At 34.7% G+C, this 23,065-nt stretch overlaps 1 protein-coding gene and 1 non-coding gene across 2 annotated transcripts; both read right to left on the minus strand.

Moving 5' to 3' along the window:
• Nucleotides 1–1,351: 1,351 nt before the first annotated feature.
• On the minus strand, nt 1,352–9,115 carry LOC123884486 (probable inactive leucine-rich repeat receptor-like protein kinase At3g03770). Its single transcript, XM_045933583.1, has 8 exons — nt 8,704–9,115; nt 6,793–8,213; nt 6,173–6,306; nt 3,824–4,064; nt 2,863–3,065; nt 2,525–2,568; nt 2,325–2,433; nt 1,352–2,031 (listed from the first exon to the last, which is right to left on the minus strand). The coding sequence occupies exons 2-8, from the start codon at nt 8,126–8,128 to the stop codon at nt 1,759–1,761; spliced, it is 2,340 nt and encodes a 779-aa protein (XP_045789539.1). The 5' UTR covers nt 8,129–8,213; nt 8,704–9,115; the 3' UTR covers nt 1,352–1,758.
• Nucleotides 4,495–4,599, minus strand: LOC123887815. The gene has a single exon (XR_006801808.1). It is a non-coding gene; the product is annotated as a small nucleolar RNA Z279/snoR105/snoR108 (small nucleolar RNA).
• Nucleotides 9,116–23,065: the final 13,950 nt, after the last annotated feature.

Genomic DNA, 23,065 nt, shown 5'->3' on the forward strand with positions numbered 1-23,065 from the left:
CGAAATTGATATAATCGGCAACATATTAAAGTATCAGATCGGGTGCAGGTCGGGTTTTGGGTCAACAACTGTAAAAAATCGGCCATGAATGGTTTTATAAGGGCCGGATGTGAGTCTCTAAAATCTATCTCTTCGTAATTGAAATCGACCGAACAACAATTGAGATGCAAATTAATTATTTTCCTTCTCTCCCTCTCTCTCAATGTCGTATACTCTTCGCTTTGTTGATTTTATCCATCTTTGATATAAGAGAAAAATGTTATAGAAAACCTACAAGTAGGTGTGAAATATATATTTATACTTTTCTTCTACTTGATCTATTATTGTCTTTAGATTTACAAATTTGAAACAAAGTAACAACATCTCACCCTCTTCGTTAGAAATTTTTGGACCGGAGTTTTAAATATAAACAAAGTTTCATTTAAATGTAAACAAAGTTTCATTCTAACCTATAAACAAATTTTTGGACCGGAGTTCTAACCCGTTTTAAATTTAAATAATTGCAATTTTTATCGGTTTTGTAATTTTCGGCCCGAATCAGACTGATGCCCAGGCCTAATTTTTGAGCTTACACTAATTTAATCTATTACTAATATATTAAAATCGATTACCACAAAAGTTACTAATTTATCCTTATTACTTTCAGCCACGTGACAAGTTTTATATCATTCATTGTAATCTCACTAAAAAAAAGATAGAAAGATGATATGCTTAAATATAGGAAAAAAAATATATTATAGATAATAACAAAACAGAACAATCTATACATAAAAATAGAAAAAAAAAAACAATAAAAAATATAGAAAATTTAGTCAATAAAAAAATTATGGAAAGAATATAGAAAAAATAAAAAGAAACCACATTAAAATAGGAATATAGAAATAAAAAAAATACTCTATAAAAAAAACATAAACAATTTTAATTTTTTTTATAAACGAAACATGAACAATATTACTACAAAATTTACTACTAAATACTAATAATATAATTAAGTTAATTAGTATCAAAATTATTGTACTAAATTACACTAAATATTCCTAATATGTATGAACCCAATTTTGATTTGTTGGTGAAGTAAATAAAATGTCCCTCCTACATAAACATAAGTTATCTCTTGTGGGTTTGTTTAAAAAAAAAGTTTATCTTGTGGTGTCTCAATAGAATTGTGGTAATAATGTATTATTATTTATTATACTAGAATGAGTCTGTCCCATGACTAAAATTCAATTGATAGAAATATTATATATTATATTCAGGATAGAAGTTGGAACTAAGAATCTTCCACTTATTATCTCAAGATATTATCTCAAGAGATGAATTTTTAGTTATTAAATCACTTGAAGAAAAAAAAAGAATGAATCTATTCGAGAGAATTAAGAAATAAATAATTAAACATTACAAAAAATGACACATATCATACATTCAATTAGACATTAGTAGCACTAAGCATTTTAAGCATATACTAAAAGATATATCAAAATTAACTTCAAATCCTCTATGTGCATGTTTTGGAAATTTGGAATCACTCTTTCTGATGCTTTCAAACTCAGTTCAAGAGTATGTTTAGATTGACAGTAAATTTGGCAAAACATAGTTTTTTACCGTGACTTCGGTAAAAACCAAACTTTGCGCAGCTTTGACTAAATAACAGTGTCACCATGATTTTGTCAAATTCACCGTCAATCTAAACATGCACTTATCTCACCAACATTGGACATGAAAGAGTGCTATACCGCAATTCCAACCATGTGATCGATACTAATGGAAGTTCATTCGTTGAGACGGTAAAGGCGAGATGGGTGAGCTATCACTACTTAAAGAGTCTCCTCTCCATGCATCTTGGACTTGAGAAGCAAACTGCAAATTCCACAAAACATCTTCTATAGAAGGCCTTTCTTCTGGCTCTTTAACTAAACATCTCACACAAATCTCCATCATTGTCTTCAATGATTGATCCAAACATGCGTTACGAATCGATGAATCTATAATGCTTCTTCTAGCTTCATCATCTGATGTTATGCTTGATTGTAACTGCATCATGATCACATTCATGAAATCAAAGTCATAAAAATTTGCATAGCATATTATATAACTTTGCTTATATATAAGTCTAGTAAAACAGAAAATGACATTTCCACAAGTCCTAGCTCAACTGGTAAAAAATGCCGAAATTGTTAGGCCGGACACCATGACCGGAATGCGAATCCCGACCCCCTCACTTGTGTGTGTGAGTTTATGATGGCTTTGTCATTTCGTCTGTGTAAGAAAGTTTTCTAATTATAGAAAAATATTGAATAAAAAGAAAAAGAAAAAATTTCTTTTACCAAATCCTTCAAAGTGTCCACATTTCTTGACTTTATTGTCCTTCCTAGAATGAGTTCCATCAATATCACCCCAAAGTCATATATATCAAACTTGTCTTCACTTTTTACACTGCAAAAACAAAAGCAATATTTAATTTAGTGATCAGTATAAGTTTTGTGCATATGTTGCTAAATAATTAGATTAAAATGTTATCACACACCTTTTGTTAAAGCTAGGACTTTTGAATATATTTCCTTGACCAACCTGCAATGATAAACAAATAGGAAAACACATTGATTGTTATTTATTTGTTGTTTAAAGGAAGGTAATAGACCAAAATTGTCGAGGAAAAAACGAACTTCTTCTAGGCTCGGATGCATTATAGGCAATAATTTCTACGGTCACTGAAGTCGGTCAATCTACGAGATTGAATGACTCACCCCGTGACTTTAGCAAATTAGAAACTCATAATCTCAAACGTTTGATCTTAATCAACGATCAAGATAATTGACTTAAGTGAGGCAGATAACAAAGAAAGCGTAATTATTTTCTCAATACCTTTCCAATGTTGGATAACAAAGGCATGTTATAACTACTGATTTTTGCAACAAAGTTCTGATCCATTAAAACATCTGTAATTTTGAGATTATTTGAATATACAGAAGGAACAATCTCTGTATGCAAAAATTTGATTCCCTTTGCTACTCCAATTGCAGCTTCTATGCGTTGAGTCCAAGTAAGAGACTTTCTATAATGTCTATCTGTCACATAACAAGTTCATATAGAAGATATCAGAAATTTCATTAGGCCTGTTTGTTTAATCAACTTAATTAAGTGCTTATAATATAAGTCAGCATGTATAAACTATTTCTATAACAAAAGCTAAAATAAAGTCATAGGGTTTCGAATAAGTTATTAGCTGTTTTCATAAACTATTATGGATTGCTTATGAAAATAAGCTAAAAACAGCTTAGTGTCATAAGCTGGTGGAGATGTCATTAATTGTTTTCATAAGCTCTCTCAAACAATTTCACAAAGTACTCAGAAAGAGACAATCTCCACATGCACTTAGTGTTACGACAAATTCAGAAGAAGCGAAAGGAGAACACAGACACATTTTACATGGTTCGATCGAATTTGGATATCTCTCCACCAAAAGTGTATGCAAAAAGACTGTGCAGACACTTTTGGTGGAGAAGATCCATCGGTTCGATCAATGTGACTTACGTCCACAATTCGAATCAAAGAATGAAATCCTAATATTTATTATCAGGATCTAACATTAGTATTAGAAATAGCAATTATCATTTACTATATTTATTCTATATACTATTATCAATAGAAGTGAGTATGGTCTGATTTAGACACAGAAATAATCACAACATTTACAAACTTGTTAAACTAATATATATTGATTATTGTACTAATTAACCACTAAAGAAATATAATTTCATCTGGAAAAAATTGTTACATTTTTACAGTCTTCAATCTAAGAAAGATATTAAATTTGATGAATTACCTGTGATCCAAGTCTTGAGTGATCCATTAGGTACATACTCAAAGACAATAAATATTCTTCTGACATTTGAATCATCTAAATAATGTTCAAAGCAATGTCCAAGAACACTGACTAAATGATGATGCCTGAATTTTGATATGAATTCTATGTGCTGCATGAAATCTCTAGTCCTGCAGCTTTTTGTCAATTTTACACTTCTAATGGCAACTAGTGAACCATCCTTTAGTTGACCTCTGTTCATCTGAAGCATAAAAGAATAAACAAATTTTAGAAAAATAATATACACAAAAAATAATTGGTAGAATAAATATTTTAATTTATAAAGAAACCCAAAAATCAAAAAAATTGAGTTTTACTTCTGACCCCCTGGCAATCATGGTCACCCCATGAAAACTCCATTTTACCCCTCTCACTACTTAGAAAGCGAGTGTATAAATAGCAAAACACATGGGGGGAAAGAGTTCGCTTTCTAAAATTTAAACTGCAATTGAGTTCACTTTCTAGATCTGAGTTGGCTTTCTAGAATGCGAACTTCTTTTTTCAGGATTTTTTCATTCTAGGACAACAGAGTGCAAAAAAAATACTCGCATCCTAAAAAGCAAGATGCAAAAAGTTCAAAAAAAAAAAATTTAACACTTGATTAGCCCAGTTGGTTTGGGCTTATTATTATAAGGATCAGATTGATTAAAGGAGAGTGCCCAATTGTCGTAACCAGGCTTGGGGCGAACACCCAACTTGCATTTTTATTGCAAGACTCAGACCACTCATCATATCCCGTTTCTGCCTGAAGGATCATGAATTTCTAATTCCTCAATCTTCTATTCTTATAGCTATCCAATTAATCCTCTATTGCAATTACATTCGATGTGGGACTATAACGTACCACCATAACAGCACTCAATTCCATGTTCCAACAACACCACTTACTATTATAATTCATGTATAATTCATGTATAATTCAAGAGACAAAGAACAATTAGTATTACTAGTTTATACATTAGGTAGTTATGTAGTTATTGGTAACATCCTTTAGGTCGACTTTAGGTAAACAGTTCATGGGTAATCTTGTTTGGAAGAAGAGTGATGTGTGTGTTCATGAGTAATCTTGTAAACCGGACTGTAGTATTTAAACACAAGTTTTAATCTGTAAATGCTAAGCTTGGTTAATAGAAAGGTATTATGGTCGCTCTGCAGTTGAAAACGTAGGCACAATTAGTCGAACTCAATAATCAGATATCGCGTGTTTTCTGATTGTTGTTCTTTTTTTTTTTGGGTCAAGTAGCTAGTGGCTAGAATTTCACCTTTTTAAGACCTTTTTAAGGTGAATAAGTGGGAGTATCAGGGTTCGAACCCTGGTCCTTGCATGTTACATGCAATGTCCCTATCAACTGAGCTATACTCACATGTGCTTCTGATTGTTGTTCTAATAGTGATACAAGTTAGTACTTACTGATATTATGACATGATGATGATGCAGTAGCCAAACATTTTCTGTTAACAGAAACATTAAATTTTTAACATTCTGCAATACCTACCTTGTACTATTCCTCCCAGCTGTCTTTCGAGTTTGTTAAATAGTACTACTGTTATATAGAAAGGGACCAATGGCATTAACACAAGTTTAATTTGTTCCTATTGGTGGTCCTTCAATGGTAGATGGTAGATTAATTTCCAATCCCTTTCATGTTTCATATAACATTCATTACATTATATGCACTTTGTCATTAATTTGTACTTTCATACAATACAACATAAGCATTCAAAAAACCAAACCATGTGTACAAGGGCACATTTACTTGACCTCATGATTAAAAGAAAAGTGAGTTTATGGGTGACCCTCACCTTACAGACCGATTTGATAAGGCTGTGTTGGGCCTTATCAATAGCTAAGAAGGTGTTAGAACTTATCAAGTCTGTGCGCAACTACCTGTTATAGTACCACTCAGTCACGCTCCAGATGTCTAGTCCTAGGCGTGAGAGAGGTGTGTTGAATTTACAAACTGGTTCTGTAGGGTAGGTTGTGTTAGAACATCAACCCTAGTTCAAAAGAAAACAACTAGGAAAAAAAATGCAAACAAAGACACGAGATTTGCTCACGAAGTTCGACCAATTGTGCCTAGATCTCTGACTGCAGTGCGACTACATTACCTTTCTAATTTTGACCGGACTCAAGCTTAGGGTTTACAAATTATAGTTTGTCCTTAAATACTATGGTCCATTTTATAAGATTACAACCCCTGGAATCAACCTTCCCGCTTATTAGTAACTATGAGTCATAGTCATCAAGTCGAGTCCAATCAAAATTCTAAGATAGTCCATTTAGACATTAACTTAAAATAAGTAGCATACCTGTCCTTGAGAACCTTCACCAATGAAAGAAGTGGTGTCAAAGTTGTTAGTAGCTGCCACAATCTCTTCCAGTGAGAAAGCTCTATAAGGTGGCAGGCCAACAGTTCCAAACTTCATTGCTTTAGGTACATGCCCTTAAGTAGAAGGCAGCAAAATAATTGTCATCTATCTTTAACATGGAAGAATACTACTAAAATTATCAATCAAATTTACTTCTCCTGCGTGTTAAAAAAAAAAATACTTCTTCTGCAAGAAATCATAGCCAAATTGCGGCAATTCATTGATATTAAGATTCTGATAACTCATCTTGCAATTAACATCTATTATCGATGAAGTTCTAGATTCTGAAAAAAACCAAACTGCGACTAATGACTCACGAATTAACTGGACCAGTTCGGTTTGGTTCAGTTCAGTTCGTGATCTGTCACAGTTTGGTTCTTTTCGGCACGGTTCAGTTTCAGAACCACAGCCGGTGAACATAACCATTATACTAGTTTGGTTCCAGACGGACCATTAACAGTTCGGTTTCCTTACTAAACCGAACCATGAACAGAACGTACGAACAAAAAATATTAAAATAAATAAAATCAAAACAATTATGGAGTGAGAGAGTTTCTTACTTGAATCGGTGATTAACTTTCCAGATGCTGCTTTTTCTGATATCAATTTTGTTTTCGAATTCTTCGTCATAATGGTTTTACCATTTCGTCTTCTAATCATAATCATAAAAATCAAAGCAACAAGTGAAATTCCTCCGAAAATTCCACCAATAATCCCAAAAGCTAGAACTGTTTTAGATACTCCTTTATGCTTCTTTCTCTCATTAAGTCCTATTCCAACAGCTATAGCTTCAGTGTGACAAAAGGCTTGTTCATGTTGATTTTGATTTGTTTCCTCTAAACAGTTTCCACCATACAAAACTTTCCGATCATTGGAATTTAACACTAAACATTTTGGTAATCTTCCGGTCAAAAGATTTGAAGACAAATCAACTTCTTCTAGAATAGAATTACACGACAGATTCTCGAAAAGCATTCCTGATAATTTGTTTCTTGAAATGTTGATATAACTAATTGCAGGAAGTGAAAACAATTCTAGCTGAAATGGTCCAACAAAGGCGTTTTCCGAGATGTCGAATCTCTCAAGTTGATAATATGAACTCATATTATCAGGTAAACTAGATCTAAACTTGTTGTTTCTTAGAACACAAGTAACCAACTTGTTATAAGTTCTAGGAAAGTTAGGACCAAAACTATTATCATCCAATTCCAACACTTGAAGATTAACCAACCGGCTCAAATCCGGTACTGATCCGTAGAAACGGTTATGAGAAAGCGAAAGAACTCGCATATTTGTTAAGCTACTCAACGAATCAGGAAGAGAACCGTTGAACAAATTTTGATTCAAATTCAAAACGGTTAACGATGGAAACGAATCCAACCAATCCGGTAAATGTCCTTCAAACATATTGTTATCAAGAATAAGTGCTTGAAGATTTGAAAGCAATGGAAGTTCTTGAGGGATTTTACCATATAGAAAATTTGAACTCATGTTAACAATTTCCAAAGATGATAAACCACTTATTTTGCTAGGAAGTGGACCCCACAACCCTAAGGAAACTAGTGTGAGGACTTTTAGAGTTGGAATTCTCAAAAGTGTTGTGAAAAATGAATCTATTGAGAAGTTTTTTGGAAGTTGTTGAGGTTTTGTTTCACCAACTATGTGTAGCTGAGTTATGGTTTGTTCATAGCATACAACACTTAGAGAAGCTTTTGAATCTGTGTTGCAAAAATCTGTGGTTGAATTCCAAGAGCTTAAAATTGATGGAAAGTTTAAGAGACGTTTGATTCGTAAAAGGGTTCGAGTGTGAGTGGATTGAAGTTGGTTTGTGTAAGAAATTGAAAGAAAAATTGTGACTAAAACTAGAAGCACTTTTGGATAGAGCTTTTTTTCCATTGGTAAGTTAAAGAATGAAACAATAGATGAAGAGAGATTTAGATTATAGTCTTCTCAAAGATTGAAGTTTGGATCTTCGAAATTCCTGCAATTTCAAGGAGTGAATAATTTAATCAATCATAAGATAGTTGAAAGAATATATTTGAATGAAATGAATGACAATGCATTAAAATCCATTGCATAGTTCTAAATTGCGGACACAACAGACAAGTTTTAGAGGTCTTTGCAACGACGTTGAAACTACAATTGCAGCCACATTTACCTTCATTTGTGTGAATGAATTTAATATTTTGAGTTAATCTAAACCTACATTTCTTCAAGGTTCCATGAAATTGATTATTTCATGAGAAAATCACTTAAAGTATAAAAGCACTTAAGAAAGGTTTTGATGTGATATAACTCACATCATAAAAAGCTTTCACCTCAACAAAGTGTACCAAACCAAACCATACAAATCTAGTAAAATGTGAACAAAATATTCACTTCACTAATTATTATTTTTTTTGCACTAAATTCAAAATTTGAAGAACAAAGAAACAAGTAAAACCATAAGAAACCAAGAAAAGTTCAAATACCTTAAGAACTTGTAGCCACTTGCACAATCAACTCAATTGAACAAAATCAAAACTTTTTTGTTTTGTTTTTGCTACAATACATTCATAAACTCATCAAGAACAAATTTTCCTCATATAGACCATTTTTCTCACATGTAAGCTTTTTCTCTGCACACATCAAAACAAATTAGTGACATGGATTGAAAATGAAAGCACAAATGAAAGGACCAAAATTCACACTAGTTCACAAAAGGACACTTCACATTGTCACTTAGTACTAATAATACATGAATAAATGTACAAAGTATTTAAACCATTTTTCTTCACTTTTACTTTGAAAGGTCTTAAAGAGAAGCCATAGTAATTATTATTTCACAATGAAAAGAAAAAGAAAGATTCTTAAAAGTATGACTACCCTTTATTCTTTCATTATGAGTTCTTAACATGTCATCATGTGGAGTCCAAATAGATTTGGTTTAAAGTTGAAACATTAACATGTTTTGTATTATTTTATTATTTTTTAATGATTTTAAGGTAATGTTTTATATGTTTGTTAAAGATAGCTTTAAACTATGAATATTGTGGTTTAAGCTTTCACTTTCATGGACAGATAAGCTTTGGCTTTATTATCTTACTTCAACTTTTTTGAATGTCCCCTTCTTTTGAAGCCTTTCTTTTGTACGTCAGGACATACACCAAAAGCAAAAGAGAACACACGTAGTTTACTCATAATGATAAGGACCCGGATTGGGTGCAGTTGTCACCCATGCAGCCGGTAAAATCAGATTCATCCGATTAAAATCAGAAGATTTCTAATTTAAGGTAAAAAAGTTATATTTTAAAATATTAAAACTAAGTTGAACCCAGAAATATTAAAACTAAGTTAAACATTGAGCCATCTAATGTATTAAAACTAAGTTGAACCCAGAAATATTAAAACTAAGTTAAACATTGAGCCATCTAATGTTTATTAGATGACTCTGATTGGACGACCGCAGCTTGACTCCATATGAAATGACTGTACTGAATCTGAGTTTTAATTCACGATTACGGTCGCATCACAATAATTGATAGTACAGAGAATCACAATTAAATATGTGAGTGATGCGGCTGAACTCACAATTGCATTGCAATTAAGGAAGACATAACAAAATTCTTATGTATCGGCCCTCGATCACAGTCGCAGATCTTTATTTAAAATATGCTTATGAAAATATAGATATTTTTTCTAGAAATGTAAATATTTTAAATTAAAAAATATGTCTGGGTGGATTAGAATTTTGGTCATAAATTAAGAGCATATGGAGATCAAGATAGGGATAGACATGATCCCTAGGGGATATAGCTCATATTATTATTAAAAAGGAAAAAAAAATATATACAAAAACTTGGGGACATAGACATAACCCAGTGTGCCCACACAAATGAGCGTAGGACATGAAAATATACCAACTTCTAATTAATCTTAAAAGACAAAATAGAAGTCCTAGAAACTAAGGCGAATGAACCAACCGTCAACACGGAAGCGGTCCACATAACACTACTCCATGCAGCAAGATCTTGCTAAGCCTCCAAAGCAACCTCTACGAAACAATACAGTCTGAAATCAATGAATGATACGGATATTGAAATATCAACCTCTACGAAACAAGTCTTGTTAAGCCTCCAAAGCATCCTAGAACCATTTGAAAGCCGGATCGAAGGATGGTCGATCAACGGAACTGAGTGCCACAAACAAAAAAACCATCGAACCACTTGGTGCAACGAACGACACTACTGCCAACGCGGCGTATCATGCACCTTACCCTTTCGAGCATTATCAGGCCGAAACAGGAGTTGATGAATCCGGATCCTAAATGTTTACCAACAAAACAACACACAGAAATAAACTACCCAGACTAAAATAAAATTTAAAGACCAAGGCTTCTAGGCTCTGTCTGTTAAGATGAAACAAACCCACAATCATGAACATGGTCATGGTTGTTCGCCTCAATAAATCAAGAAGCAACTCTATAGATCAAAGCTTGGAAGCACCGATCGACTGTTCTGAACCAATCCGCTGTGCTTCATCGATCAACAAATCAATAGTCGGAACCCACTTGGGGTTGGTCTAGTGGTGTTGGCTTGGGTCCTTGGAGTATGCTCCTCTCAAGGTCTCAGGTTCGATTCACCCTGGTGCCAATTTCGGTGGGCTAAGTCCATACAGAGGAAAAAACTCTGGCTTTAAATGGCCCCCCCGCAAGTGGGCGGTGGTATTGGTCCCCTTGGATTAGTCGGTCCTAAGACCATGTACAATGGTTGAATTTGTTGGTGTTGAATGAGTGTTGAGAGGTGTTGAATGATTGGAGAGGATGTGTTGAAAATGATGTGGAGGAGAGAAGTGTTGAAAATTTTCAACTGTGTTGAATGCTGTCGCAGGGGACATATGGCGTGTTCTGGTTCGCGCAAACTGGCGCGTGTAACATGCTCGCCGACAGGGTGCGTGAACGTCAGAGGGATGCGGAGAGATAATCCTGAGCGGGACACATGGCTTAATCTGATTGGTACGCTGGATTTTTATCACATTAAATCTTTAAACTCAATTATTTCATTGCAAATTAATTTTTAATTTTTTAATTTTTTACCAAAATTCATGATTTTTTTTTGCCTATAAATAGAGACTTGGTTCATTTGATTTGTACACAAAAAAAATAACGGATTTTTTCACTATATTAATCTTATTATTATCTTCCTATTAGTGTTAATCTTGAAGTATTAGTCTTTTTTTAGTGAAATGGATCCCAATAATCACTTCAACACCCAAAATTCTTCTAATCATCCCAACAATTATGAAAATCCCAACAATTATCAAAATTCCAACAATTATTTGTATCGTACTAATTATGTTGCTTGCGTGTTGTATTGTATTGCATTTCAAATTATTTGTATTGTACTAAATTATTTAAATAAATTTTGTTTTTATTAAAAAAACTAAAAAATAAATTGTTAAGTATTTATTATTTTAATTTAATTTTAATCGATAATTGTAATTTTATGTAATCATAAAAACAAAAATATAAATTTAAATAAAAATATGAAATTAAGAGTGGTGGGGTAGAGTGTTGAATGAAAAAACTATTGAAGAGGGTAAAAGTTGAATGAGTGTTGAATGATTAGGTGGAAGAAAGAGAAAATGATGTGGAGTGTTGGAAAGTGAAAAAGTTGTGTTGAATGGAAAAAACCATTGTACATGGTCTAAGGCCGGATACCAAGTTTTTAAAAAAAAAAAAAAATAATCAACATTCGGCACTGATCTCTACACTTAACATTCTGCAACTGGCGATCTCAGAATCCGAAATCACAACAATCTCACCAAGAAACTGAAAAAGAACCAGAAATCGCAGTGAGATATCAGATTGCGAATCCTGAGGCAAGGTGACTCCTCTTCAAACCAACGACGGCAGACACATCCACCACCACCGTCGTCTGCTGGTGGCGTCGCGAATCCAAACGGAAACGATCGCACCACCGCAAGGCATGCCTACATCGCGACGTTTTGGAGTGAAAGGAGGTGAGATCGGTTGGAGAGACGGCTGTGCTGCGAGGTTGAACGACAGTAGTTGCGGTCGGTTAGGGAGGAAGAGGTGGGAAGGTGGTGGCTGCGTGAATCAAACCCTAGCGGAGGAGCGTTCAAAATTTGGTCGGCTGCCCATTTTATTCAAATAGTTTAATATTGCTCTTTGATTTCTAATTTTTTTTTCCAAGTAGTTTACTATTTAGAATGTTATAATTTTTCAAGAGAATAATGAATAATTCTGAGTTTAAATTCTAATTCTTATATATTATAATGTTGCTACCAATTAAATTATGTAAACGGAGAGTTCCTTTCGAGTTAACTTTGGAGTTCTTTTATATGATATTGATGGTATATAATATGTATCAATAATTATTAGAAGTTGATATCTATATCCATATATACAAAACTCATTTGTCGGAGACTTGATGGTCTATCTCTTCTATAGGCTCCATTTTTGTAAAATTAGATTATATAATTTATTTATAATGACATCTTTTAAAAGACCACGTGTAAAATTTTAAATTCAAATTCCGACCTATACATATTGCAATATCCCTAACAATTGAAGGAGAATGGATTTCTATTTTATATGTGGAAGTTGTTGGAACAAAATTGATTTAAAAATGTTTGCCCCTAAATCTATTAAGGTTTTGATGATAACAAAGTATTAATAAACAATTGGAAGGACTAAAAATTTAATTTAAGTTTGCAGAACTTAGTTTCAGACAACCTCTGAAGAAAGCTCAGAAGACAAGTCCTCAGAAGTTCGCAAGAACTCAGAAGATAAGAATCTTCAGAAGTTACTTACATCAGAGGTTGAAGACATCAGAACTTGCTAAAGTCTGAAGAGAATCAAACTCTGAGGTATGTCTTGGATGGTGTGAAGATTCGAATTTGAAGGTCAACTCTCCTACCAATGAAGAAAAGGACCTTTCAATCTTGATCAGAACAGCTACTTGCATTTTGTCTGTCCACAATGGAGAATGTGGGTTACCAGACTTCTTAGCTGAATAAGGAAAGTCTTCTCTGCACATGGTCCAAGTTACTGAAACTCTTACTCTGTTTTGGAAACGACCAAACTGCATCAAGACAAGTTGCTTGAAGACAAAAGGTTATCTTCATCAACGGTCATCTTTGCAACGACTCTTTCTCAGTCCTATATATACTAGAAGAATCAAGTTGCAAAGTAATTAACCATTATTACACGCGCTCGAACAATTCTTATTTGCGAATATAAGCTTTGAACCTCTGAACTAGTGTTTTTAACTCTTAGTCCAAATACTTTGTGCTCACTGTATTTGTTTATTAAGGTTCTCTTAAGAGCAGTTGTGTTCATTCAACAACTTTATTATCTCTGTAAGTTTGAAGAAGTCTTAAGCTTGTGTGCTTAAGTGAGAAGTCTTAAGCTTGTGTGCTTAAGTGAGAAGTCTTAAGCTTGTGTGCTTAAGCATAGTTGTGAAGTCTCTTGCTTGTGTGCTTGAGCATTTGTAATCTTGTGTGATTATAGTGAAATCCCTTGGAAGTGCAAGGGGACTGGACTACTCTCGTTTTGTGAGAGGAACCAGTATAAATTGCTTGTGTGCTTTCATCAGTTTGGATGTACTTGTTACATTTTGAACAATAAAGTCCATCTAAAGAAATTTGATGCTAGAGGTTATAAGGGTATCTTTATAGGATATTCTGAATGCTCAAAAGCATACAGACTGTATATTTCTGAAACACATACAGTGGAAGAAACTATGCATGTCAAATTTGATGACAAAGAGCCTGACCAAGTGTCAGAGCTTGTGGAAGGTTTTTCTAAATTTCAGGTATCAGAAGATCAGTATTCAGACATTCCAAACTACTCAGAACATCCACTCTCTGAAGAACCTCTAAACATGATTGTTCCAACAGACTCTGAACATCAAAGTAATGAAGCAGCTTCTGAACCTGCTATTGTTGAATCTGAAGATGATGAACCCCAAAGAAACACTTTCAAATACAAATCATCTCATCCAGAGGAACTGATTCTAGGAAACAAAGATAGTCCAAGAAAAACAAGATCTCAACTAAGAAGTGAGGAATCCTTGGTTGGTCTTATCTCAATAATGGAACCTTCAAAAGTTGATGAAGCTCTGCAAGATGATGCTTGGATAGTGGCAATGCAAGAAGAGCTGAATCAATTTAAAAGGAATGATGTATGGACTCTAGTGCCCAAACCTTCACATAAGAACATTATTGGAACAAAATGGGTATTCAGAAACAAGCTGAATGAGCAAGGTGAAGTGGTAAGAAACAAAGCTAGACTGGTTGCACAAGGTTATAGTCAGCAAGAGGGGATTGACTATACTGAAACCTTTGCACCAGTAGCTAGACTTGAAGCTATCAGGTTACTTCTATCTTATGCTGTTAACCATGGAATAACTCTGTATCAGATGGATGTTAAAAGTGCCTTCTTAAATGGTTTCATTTCTGAAGAAGTGTATGTCAAACAACCTCCTGGTTTTGAAGATATCTCAAACCCAGAACATGTTTTCAGATTGAAGAAATCACTGTATGGTCTGAAACAAGCTCCAAGAGCTTGGTATGATAGACTCAGTAATTTCCTTCTTGAAAAGGGTTTTGAGAAAGGGAAGGTTGACTGCACACTCTTTAGAAAAACGACAAAAGAAGATATTTTAATCATTCAGATTTATGTTGATGATATTATCTTTGGTTCAACTAATGCTTCCTTGTGCAAGAATTTCTCTAAGATAATGCAGGATGAATTTAAAATGAGCATGATGGGAGAATTGAAGTTCTTCCTTGGAATTCAAATTAATCAGAAGAAGGAAGGAACTTATGTTCATCAATCTAAGTACACCAAGGAACTTCTGAAGAAGTTCAATCTAGATGATTGCAAGATAATGAACACTCCTATGCATTTAACAACCAACATGAGCAAAACAGAAGATGAAGGAAAAGTAGATCAAAAGGTCTACAGAGGTATGATTGGTTCCTTACTCTATCTGACAGCCTCTAGGCCAGATATTTTATTTAGTGTTTGCTTATGTGCAAGATTCCAGTCAGATCCTAGAGAGTCTCATCTTACTGCTGTAAAGAGAATCTTTAGGTATCTGAAAGGAACAACTAATCTTGGACTTCTCTATAAGAAATCCAATGATTATGTGCTAAATGGATTCTGTGATGCTGACTATGCCGGAGATAAAATTGAAAGAAAATCCACAAGTGGCAATTGTCAATTTGTTGGTGAAAACCTTATCTCCTGGGCTAGTAAAAGACAAATTACCATAGCTTTGTCTACAGCAGAAGCATAATACATTTCAGCAGCTAAGTGTTGCACACAACTACTCTGGTTAAAATATCAGTTAGAAGATTATCAAGTAAGCAGTCACAATATTCCTTTATATTGTGATAATACTGCAGCCATTCATTTATCTAAAAATCCTATCCTTCACTCTAGAGCCAAACATATTGAAATTAAACATCATTTCATCAGAGATTATGTTCAGAGAGGCATAATAGATATTAAGTTTGTTGATACTGAAAATCAATGGGCTGACATATTTACTAAAGCCTTACCTGTTGAAAGATTTGATTTTATAAAGAAACATCTGAACATGTTTTCAATCTCTGAATAAATTTTTTTTTTGGCTTCTAAGGTGTAAGAGGTTGTGTACCTCAGAACTTCTGCTTCAGAACATCTGAAAACAAAAGCTCTGAAGTACTTGACTCTGATAGAATCTTTTCAACTCAGAGGCTCTGACCTATCTAAGTAGAAAACGTTCAATATTCGCTACTGAACAGTTATTTACTAAGATAGCAGTTACCAAGTAATCTTTTACACGTGGCTTATGTGTGTCAGGTAGTGGGTGGTTTATGATGACTTTTAGTATTCAAATTTTTGTCAATAAGCGTAACTTCCCATGTTTGCCATTTTTGTGTTAACTGTACGCATTTAAATAAAACTTACACAATACACTTGCACACTTTTCACTTTCACAACCTACACTTTTCTTTCTCTCTAAACCTCCAACAAGACTTTCTTTCTCTCTCATTAGCATCAACCCTAACCTAAACCTCCATCATGGCTGCTTCAACTTCAACTTCAACGAACCCTACTACTAAAATTCCTCCGTTCATCTTCAAGAATTTGCAAATAGTTGGGAACGAGATGGAATTCTCAGAATCTCTGTTAACTCTGCTTCCTGAGAAGATGGTCGATTTCGAGAGCTTGAAGGCAAACGGATTTGATGTGAAACCCTATTTCACTTCTCAAGGTTGGGACAAGTACTTTGAGATGTTGAACGGTCCTATTTACCCAGATCTTTTGAAGCATTTCTGGATGAAAGCTAAAGTCTTTACCAAGGTTGAAGCTAAGCAAGAGGAATACCTTGCTATTGAAAGGGATCCTAGTCTGAAAGGAAAAACTAGGAAGGAGATGAGTCTTTTGGAATTCACTGGTACACAGATTAGGTCTAACATTTGTGGTATCAATCTCACCTTCTCTAAGATTCACTTTAATGCTCTACTGGGATTGGAAAACTCTGGTTTGATTTTAGATGTTTTTGAGAAGGACACTACTTTTAGGAAGGATTTGCTGCATCGGATGTGTGTGGATATGCAGCTTAAAGGAAAAGTCAAAGGAATGACTGATGAGTGCAGGGTGCTTTTTAAGATAATCATATCATCTATCTGTCCAAGAGTAGGTGGTACTGATACAATCTCTTGGCCTCATCGTCATCTTATCTACTTCCTTCTAACTGAAAAGAAAGTGAATCTGGGTGATTACTTTTTTGAAAGGATTTGTGAAGCTATCTACTACAGCAAGTCTCAGAGGAGAACAACCATTGTTCATCCTAGGTTGCTGTATGACTTACTCTTTCAAGGAGGTATCATTACGAATCTGCAGAAGTTCTATCCAGAACTTGTTACTAAGAAGGTGTTGCCAGAAGTTTTGTCTGCCAGCTTTCTCACCAAGATGCATCTCATCAATTCCAAGGTGGTTCAACCTTCACAAGAGTTTGAAGTACGTTTGGAAGATCGACTGTATGTAGATGGTTATCCCTTGATCTCTGAATTGGATGCAGAGGAAGTCATTCAGGATTACTTGAAGAGACTACAGGCTGAAGGATTTGCTGTTACCCGGGAAATGGTTCCAAAAGCTCCTGAGAACTTGTATAATCCTAGACAGAGGAAGTCTAAGAGGAAAGCTGATACTCAAGAAGTTAAAGTTCAGCCAGATCTTCTTGCTCAGAAGAAAATCAAGGTTGAACAATCTGTGGCTGAGAAAAGGACAAAGAAGAAGCATGAAGCACCTTCTGAAAAGGTTGCTGAGGAATCTTCTAGGGCTCCTAAGAGGAAGATGGTGCTGAATGTTGATGAAGATGATTCAGAAGAGACTCGTTCTGATGAGGAGACTCTTGCTGATAGACTGAAGAAGAACCCAACTCCTGCTACAAAAGGTAAGACTCCTAAGTATGTCTTTAATGAAGCTGAAATTGGAATAGGTTATACCAAACCCCTTAGAACTATCCATCCTAACGCCATAAACATTTCATCTTCTGACAATTCAGAAGAACTTGCTTGTTCTTTTGATAAATCTCAACAGAAGGATAAACAAGTTCCTTCTGACAACCCTTTTTCTGAACTAGAAAAACACTTGAGCCCTGATTCTTTGAACAATCATCTTTTTACTCATGAAACCACCAAGCCCACATCACCTCCCAAACCAAAATCACCACCAAATCAACCACAACAAGAGACTTCTACCAAACCATCATCTGAACCTCAACCAGATATCACTCCTGCACCCATTAACTCTCCCACCAAACAAACCTCTCCTAGAAAATCTCCTGAACCAACTTCTGAACCCACATCTTCTGAACAAGCCCCTGACCATAACCCTAACCCAGGTGCTGAAAATGTATCTCCTGAACGTGTTCACACTTGTGCTCCCTGTCCTTCAGAAGCAGATGTTGTTATTATTACCAACCCTGCTCCTGAATCACCCAAACACTCCACAACTCCCTATATCTCTCCAACATCATCATCTGACCCTTTTGGTAACCTATCCAATCAGCTTTATGATGATCTTCTTAGGTTGTCTAATATCAAGAACAGGTTCTTGGTTTGTCCTTCTGATGTGGATGTAGAGGTATCAGCTATCAAGGCCAGGATTTGTAATTCTTTGGATTCAGTTGGTGAAGAATTAAAGGCTGTGATTGGTAAGAGGGATTTGGAAGTCGCCAATCTGATGAGGGAAGCTCTGGCAAGGGTTAGTTTGAAGAGGTTAACCATGTTCAACCATGAAGAGGCTGAAAAGGATAAAGTTGCAGCTATATTGGCAAAGGAAACTGCTGATAATCTGTTTTTCAATGTCTTCAAAAATTGTTGGGTGGACTCCAAGTTGTTCAAGAGTTTAGAAGATCATAAGATTGAGTCTGAACGGATTGCTCTAGAGACTGAGAGGATTGCTCAAGAGGCTGAGTTGCTGAATCAACAAGAAGTTCTTATGCTTGGGTTTTCAGAGGATGATGGATCTTCCTCTGATAAAGGAAAGGCTCCTTTGGAAGCAGATGTGGATCAACTGAGTGTCTTGCAGCAGGCTATTGAAAGACAGCGTTCTGATCACCAAGTTCTTGAAACCAAGGTGGATAAGCTGGACTCCAAAGTGGACGCTCTGAATGACAAATTTGATACCATCATCGCTTTTCTTAAGAAACCCTAGGCCTCTAAGCATTTTTTTTTGTTGTTTGTTTTTATTTCTGGTTTATTTTTTTTTACTCTCTGAACAATTGGTTTATAATTATTATGTCTTTACGTATTTTGTTTGCGTAATTTTGATTCGTTTTATTTTCTTTGCTATTGACAAAAAGAAAGAAACATAGAAACACAAGCAGAATTTCATTAAACTTTTTATTAAAATAGCTGATAATGACTTGAATACATTAGCAAAAGAAAAAGAACATCTAATCCTATTCTTGCTCAGAATTCTCAGAGGAAATCTCAGATTTCATCTCAGAATCATCTGAAGAAATTTCAATAGGCTCTGGATCTTCTTCTTCTTCTTCTTCTTCTTCTTCTTCTTCTTCTTCTTCTTCTTCTTCTTCTTCTTCTTCTTCTTCTTCTTCTTCTTCTTCTTCTTCTTCTTCTTCTTCTTCTTCTTCTTCTTCTTCTTCTTCTTCTTCTTCTTCTTCTTCTTCTTCTTCTTCTTCTTCTTCTTCTTCTTCTTCTTCTTCTTCTTCTTCTTCTTCTTCTTCTTCTTCTTCTTCTTCTTCTTCTTCTTCTTCTTCTTCTTCTTCTTCTTCTTCTTCTTCTTCTTCTTCTTCTTCCTCTTCGGGAACATATCCTGCTAAAAATTCAGCATAATCAGCATCAATTTCATCTTCTTCAGATTCAGACTCTGAAGATATGATGATTATCTCTGGCTCTTGTGGTTTCTTGTCTTCTTCTTTCTTTTTCTCTTCTCTTTCCCGTTCCTCATCCTTTCTGCTACGGAACTCTGCGATGCGAGCACTGAATCTTTTCATTCTTTCTTGTGTTCTCTTCTTTGTATATTGCGTTTGATTTTGTTTTTGTGAAGAAGTTTGTTTAACCATAACCTTTTTATAGCCACTTTGGCGCTTGGTTTTATCTTTTGAAAATTAATTTCACCTCCGTAACAACCAACTCCTATCTTTGACCGTCTTGGTTTTCTCATTTTTGACTGCTACTTTTTGATAATGACAAAAGGGGGAGTAGTTACGCATTAATTGATATGTTTCAAAAGGCTGAAACCACGCTTAATATTGTTATGTTATTAAAGTTGTCTAGCAAATATTTGTTTCATTTGTTTTAATGCGGGGACTGAGTATTTTAAACTAAAAATAAATTTCATACGTAAGGATAAGTTAAAAGTGCAATTTTAACTTAACCTTATGAGACTTAGGGGGGAGAGCTTGCAAACCTCTCGTCCTGAAGAAAAATATGAAATTTAGTTTTATTCTAAACTACTTAATCTTATACTAAATTAAAATATCATGGATAAAACTTAAAGCTTAGGCTTTCTGGAGTATCAATCTTAGGGGGAGCTTGCAAACCTCACAAACCTAAGAGAAACATGATAAGTTAATTTAACAACAATTGTCAATTAATACTTATGTTTGTCATCATCAAAAAGGGGGAGATTGTTGGAACAAAATTGATTTAAAAATGTTTGCCCCTAAATCTATTAAGGTTTTGATGATAACAAAGTATTAATAAACAATTGGAAGGACTAAAAATTTAATTTAAGTGTGCAGAACTTAGTTTCAGACAACCTCTGAAGAAAGCTCAGAAGACAAGTCCTCAGAAGTTCGCAAGAACTCAGAAGATAAGAATCTTCAGAAGTTACTTACATCAGAGGTTGAAGACATCAGAACTTTCTAAAGTCTGAAGAGAATCAAACTCTGAGGTATGTCTTGGATGGTGTGAAGATTCGAATTTGAAGGTCAACTCTCCTACCAATGAATAAATGGACCTTTCAATCTTGATCAGAACAGATACTTGCATTTTGTCTGTCCACAATGGAGAACGTGGGTTACCAAACTTCTTAGCTGAATAAGGAAAGTCTTCTCTGCACATGGTCAAAGTTACTGAAACTCTTACTCTGTTTTGGAAACGACCAAACTGCATCAAGACAAGTTGCTTGAAGACAAAAGGTTATCTTCATCAACGGTCATCTTTGCAACGACTCTTTCTCAGTCCTATATATACTAGAAGAATCAAGTTGCAAAGTAATTAACCATTATTACACGCGCTCGAACAATTCTTATTTGCGAATACAAGCTCTGAACCTCTGAACTAGTGTTTTTAACTCTTAGTCCAAATACTTTGTGCTCACTGTATTTGTTTATTAAGGTTCTCTTAAGAGCAGTTGTGTTCATTCAACAACTTTATTATCTCTGTAAGTTTGAAGAAGTCTTAAGCTTGTGTGCTTAAGTGAGAAGTCTTAAGCTTGTGTGCTTAAGCATAGTTGTGAAGTCTCTTGCTTGTGTGCTTGAGCATTTGTAATCTTGTGTGATTATAGTGAAATCCCTTGGAAGTGCAAGGGGACTGGACTACTCTCGTTTTGTGAGAGGAACCAGTATAAATTGCTTGTGTGCTTTCTCTCTCTCTCTTATCTTGTTATTTTGTGTTATTTATCCGCTGCTGTTGTAGTTGAGTTAAGAACTTTGAAAAAGTTTTAACTTGGCTAAAACACAATTCAACCCCCCCTTCTTGTGTTTTCACACCTTCAGAAGTTGTTTGGTGTCCGTCCCACATTGCTTAGGTTTTTTGACTGTTGAGTTTATAAATATGTTTGTACACCGCACCATTTGAGCTATTTTTTGGAAGAGATCCAAACCCATTTAATACTATAAAATATAAGTTCCTCATTACGAAAAATAAGCACATCGTTTTATTATAATTTCCATTAAAGGGTTAATTTTAAAATAAGGTTTGTTAGACCAATTTTTAGACTTTTCTTACACCTCAAGTCCTGCAAAATTTCAAAAAAGTCCTGCTCGAGTCCTAAAATTCCAATAAAGTTTCGAGTCTTAGGATTTGAACGTTGAAAAAACAAAAGCATCCCTAATGTTCAAACCCGTCTCGCCCCCATAAAACTATTTTGACAGAAAACACGTTTGAACTCTAAGATTCAAACAATCGAATTCAAATTTTAGGGTTTCAAATTGTCCAATATACACACGAGCCACGCCACCTTTTCCCTCATTGATGGTGTAACTCATAGTCTTGAATATGTGGTCTTCATTAAATCTTCATGTTCTTTGATCTTCAGATTTTTGTGTCTTCCATTTTCAAGAACTCTCTTGTCTTGACTTTTGTGATGGATTATGTTCAGTTTTTTATTTTGATTCTTCAGTGTATGAGAAAATCTTAGTCTTGTCTTCACACAATTCACAACAATTTTATTCAAGTACTAGTAAAATAGTATCCTAGTGAACCACAACCTTGTAGCAGCAGAAGCACTTAATCAGATTGATCAAGGCTAAGTGGTTATAAAATTCTAAGCATATGGGAATGCTCTGGACACAAACACATATTCTAAACATGTATAATTCTCTAATAATTCATTCACATCCTATTACTACTAATTCTCCCCTTTTTACCGTAATTTGACAAAGGTAAAAATGCAATTCTATTAATAAAAGGAAAACCATACATACGATAAGCATACATCAGGATGGCACATACATCAAAATGAACACTTACAAGTCAAAAATTAAACAAAAGGTAAAAAAACAAAGAGTACAGAGCTTTCCTATGTTAATCAAGCTATGTCCATCTTCAAGTTTCTGGATCAGCTTCTTCATTCCTCTCTTGCTTCACTTTCTTTCTCTTTGGTCATGGACTTGATCAGATTGTCCACGTGAATTTTCCTTTCTGTGCTGGTCCTGATAGTTTCCTCCAGAGCCTTAGAGACTTCCATAAGCTCAGCTAGTACTTCATCGTTGGTGACTTTGGATAGATAACAAGATGTTCCAGCAGAATCCTTTCTTTTGGGTATCACAATTTCTGGGACATGTGATCCAACAAGAGTAGAACTCATCATTATGTTGTTATTGTTGTTGTTGTTTTTGTGAATGTTGATTACATTATTATTATTATTAACCGGTGGCAATAATGAGATATGTGGATGGCCAAACTCAGCTTCAAGTCTCAACATTGCTTTCCTTATTCCAAGAGCGTGACTGCCAAACTTATGTGGAGCAGTAGATGAGGAATTGGGTAATGGATTATGGTATGAGTGTGTATGTGAGTTGTGGCCAATATTCATCGTGCTAGATTTAGGAGAAGGAGGGGACAATGATCTTTTTCCGG

Source organism: Trifolium pratense, linkage group LG5, assembly GCF_020283565.1.
Source record: "Trifolium pratense cultivar HEN17-A07 linkage group LG5, ARS_RC_1.1, whole genome shotgun sequence".
Taxonomy (NCBI): domain Eukaryota; kingdom Viridiplantae; phylum Streptophyta; class Magnoliopsida; order Fabales; family Fabaceae; genus Trifolium; species Trifolium pratense.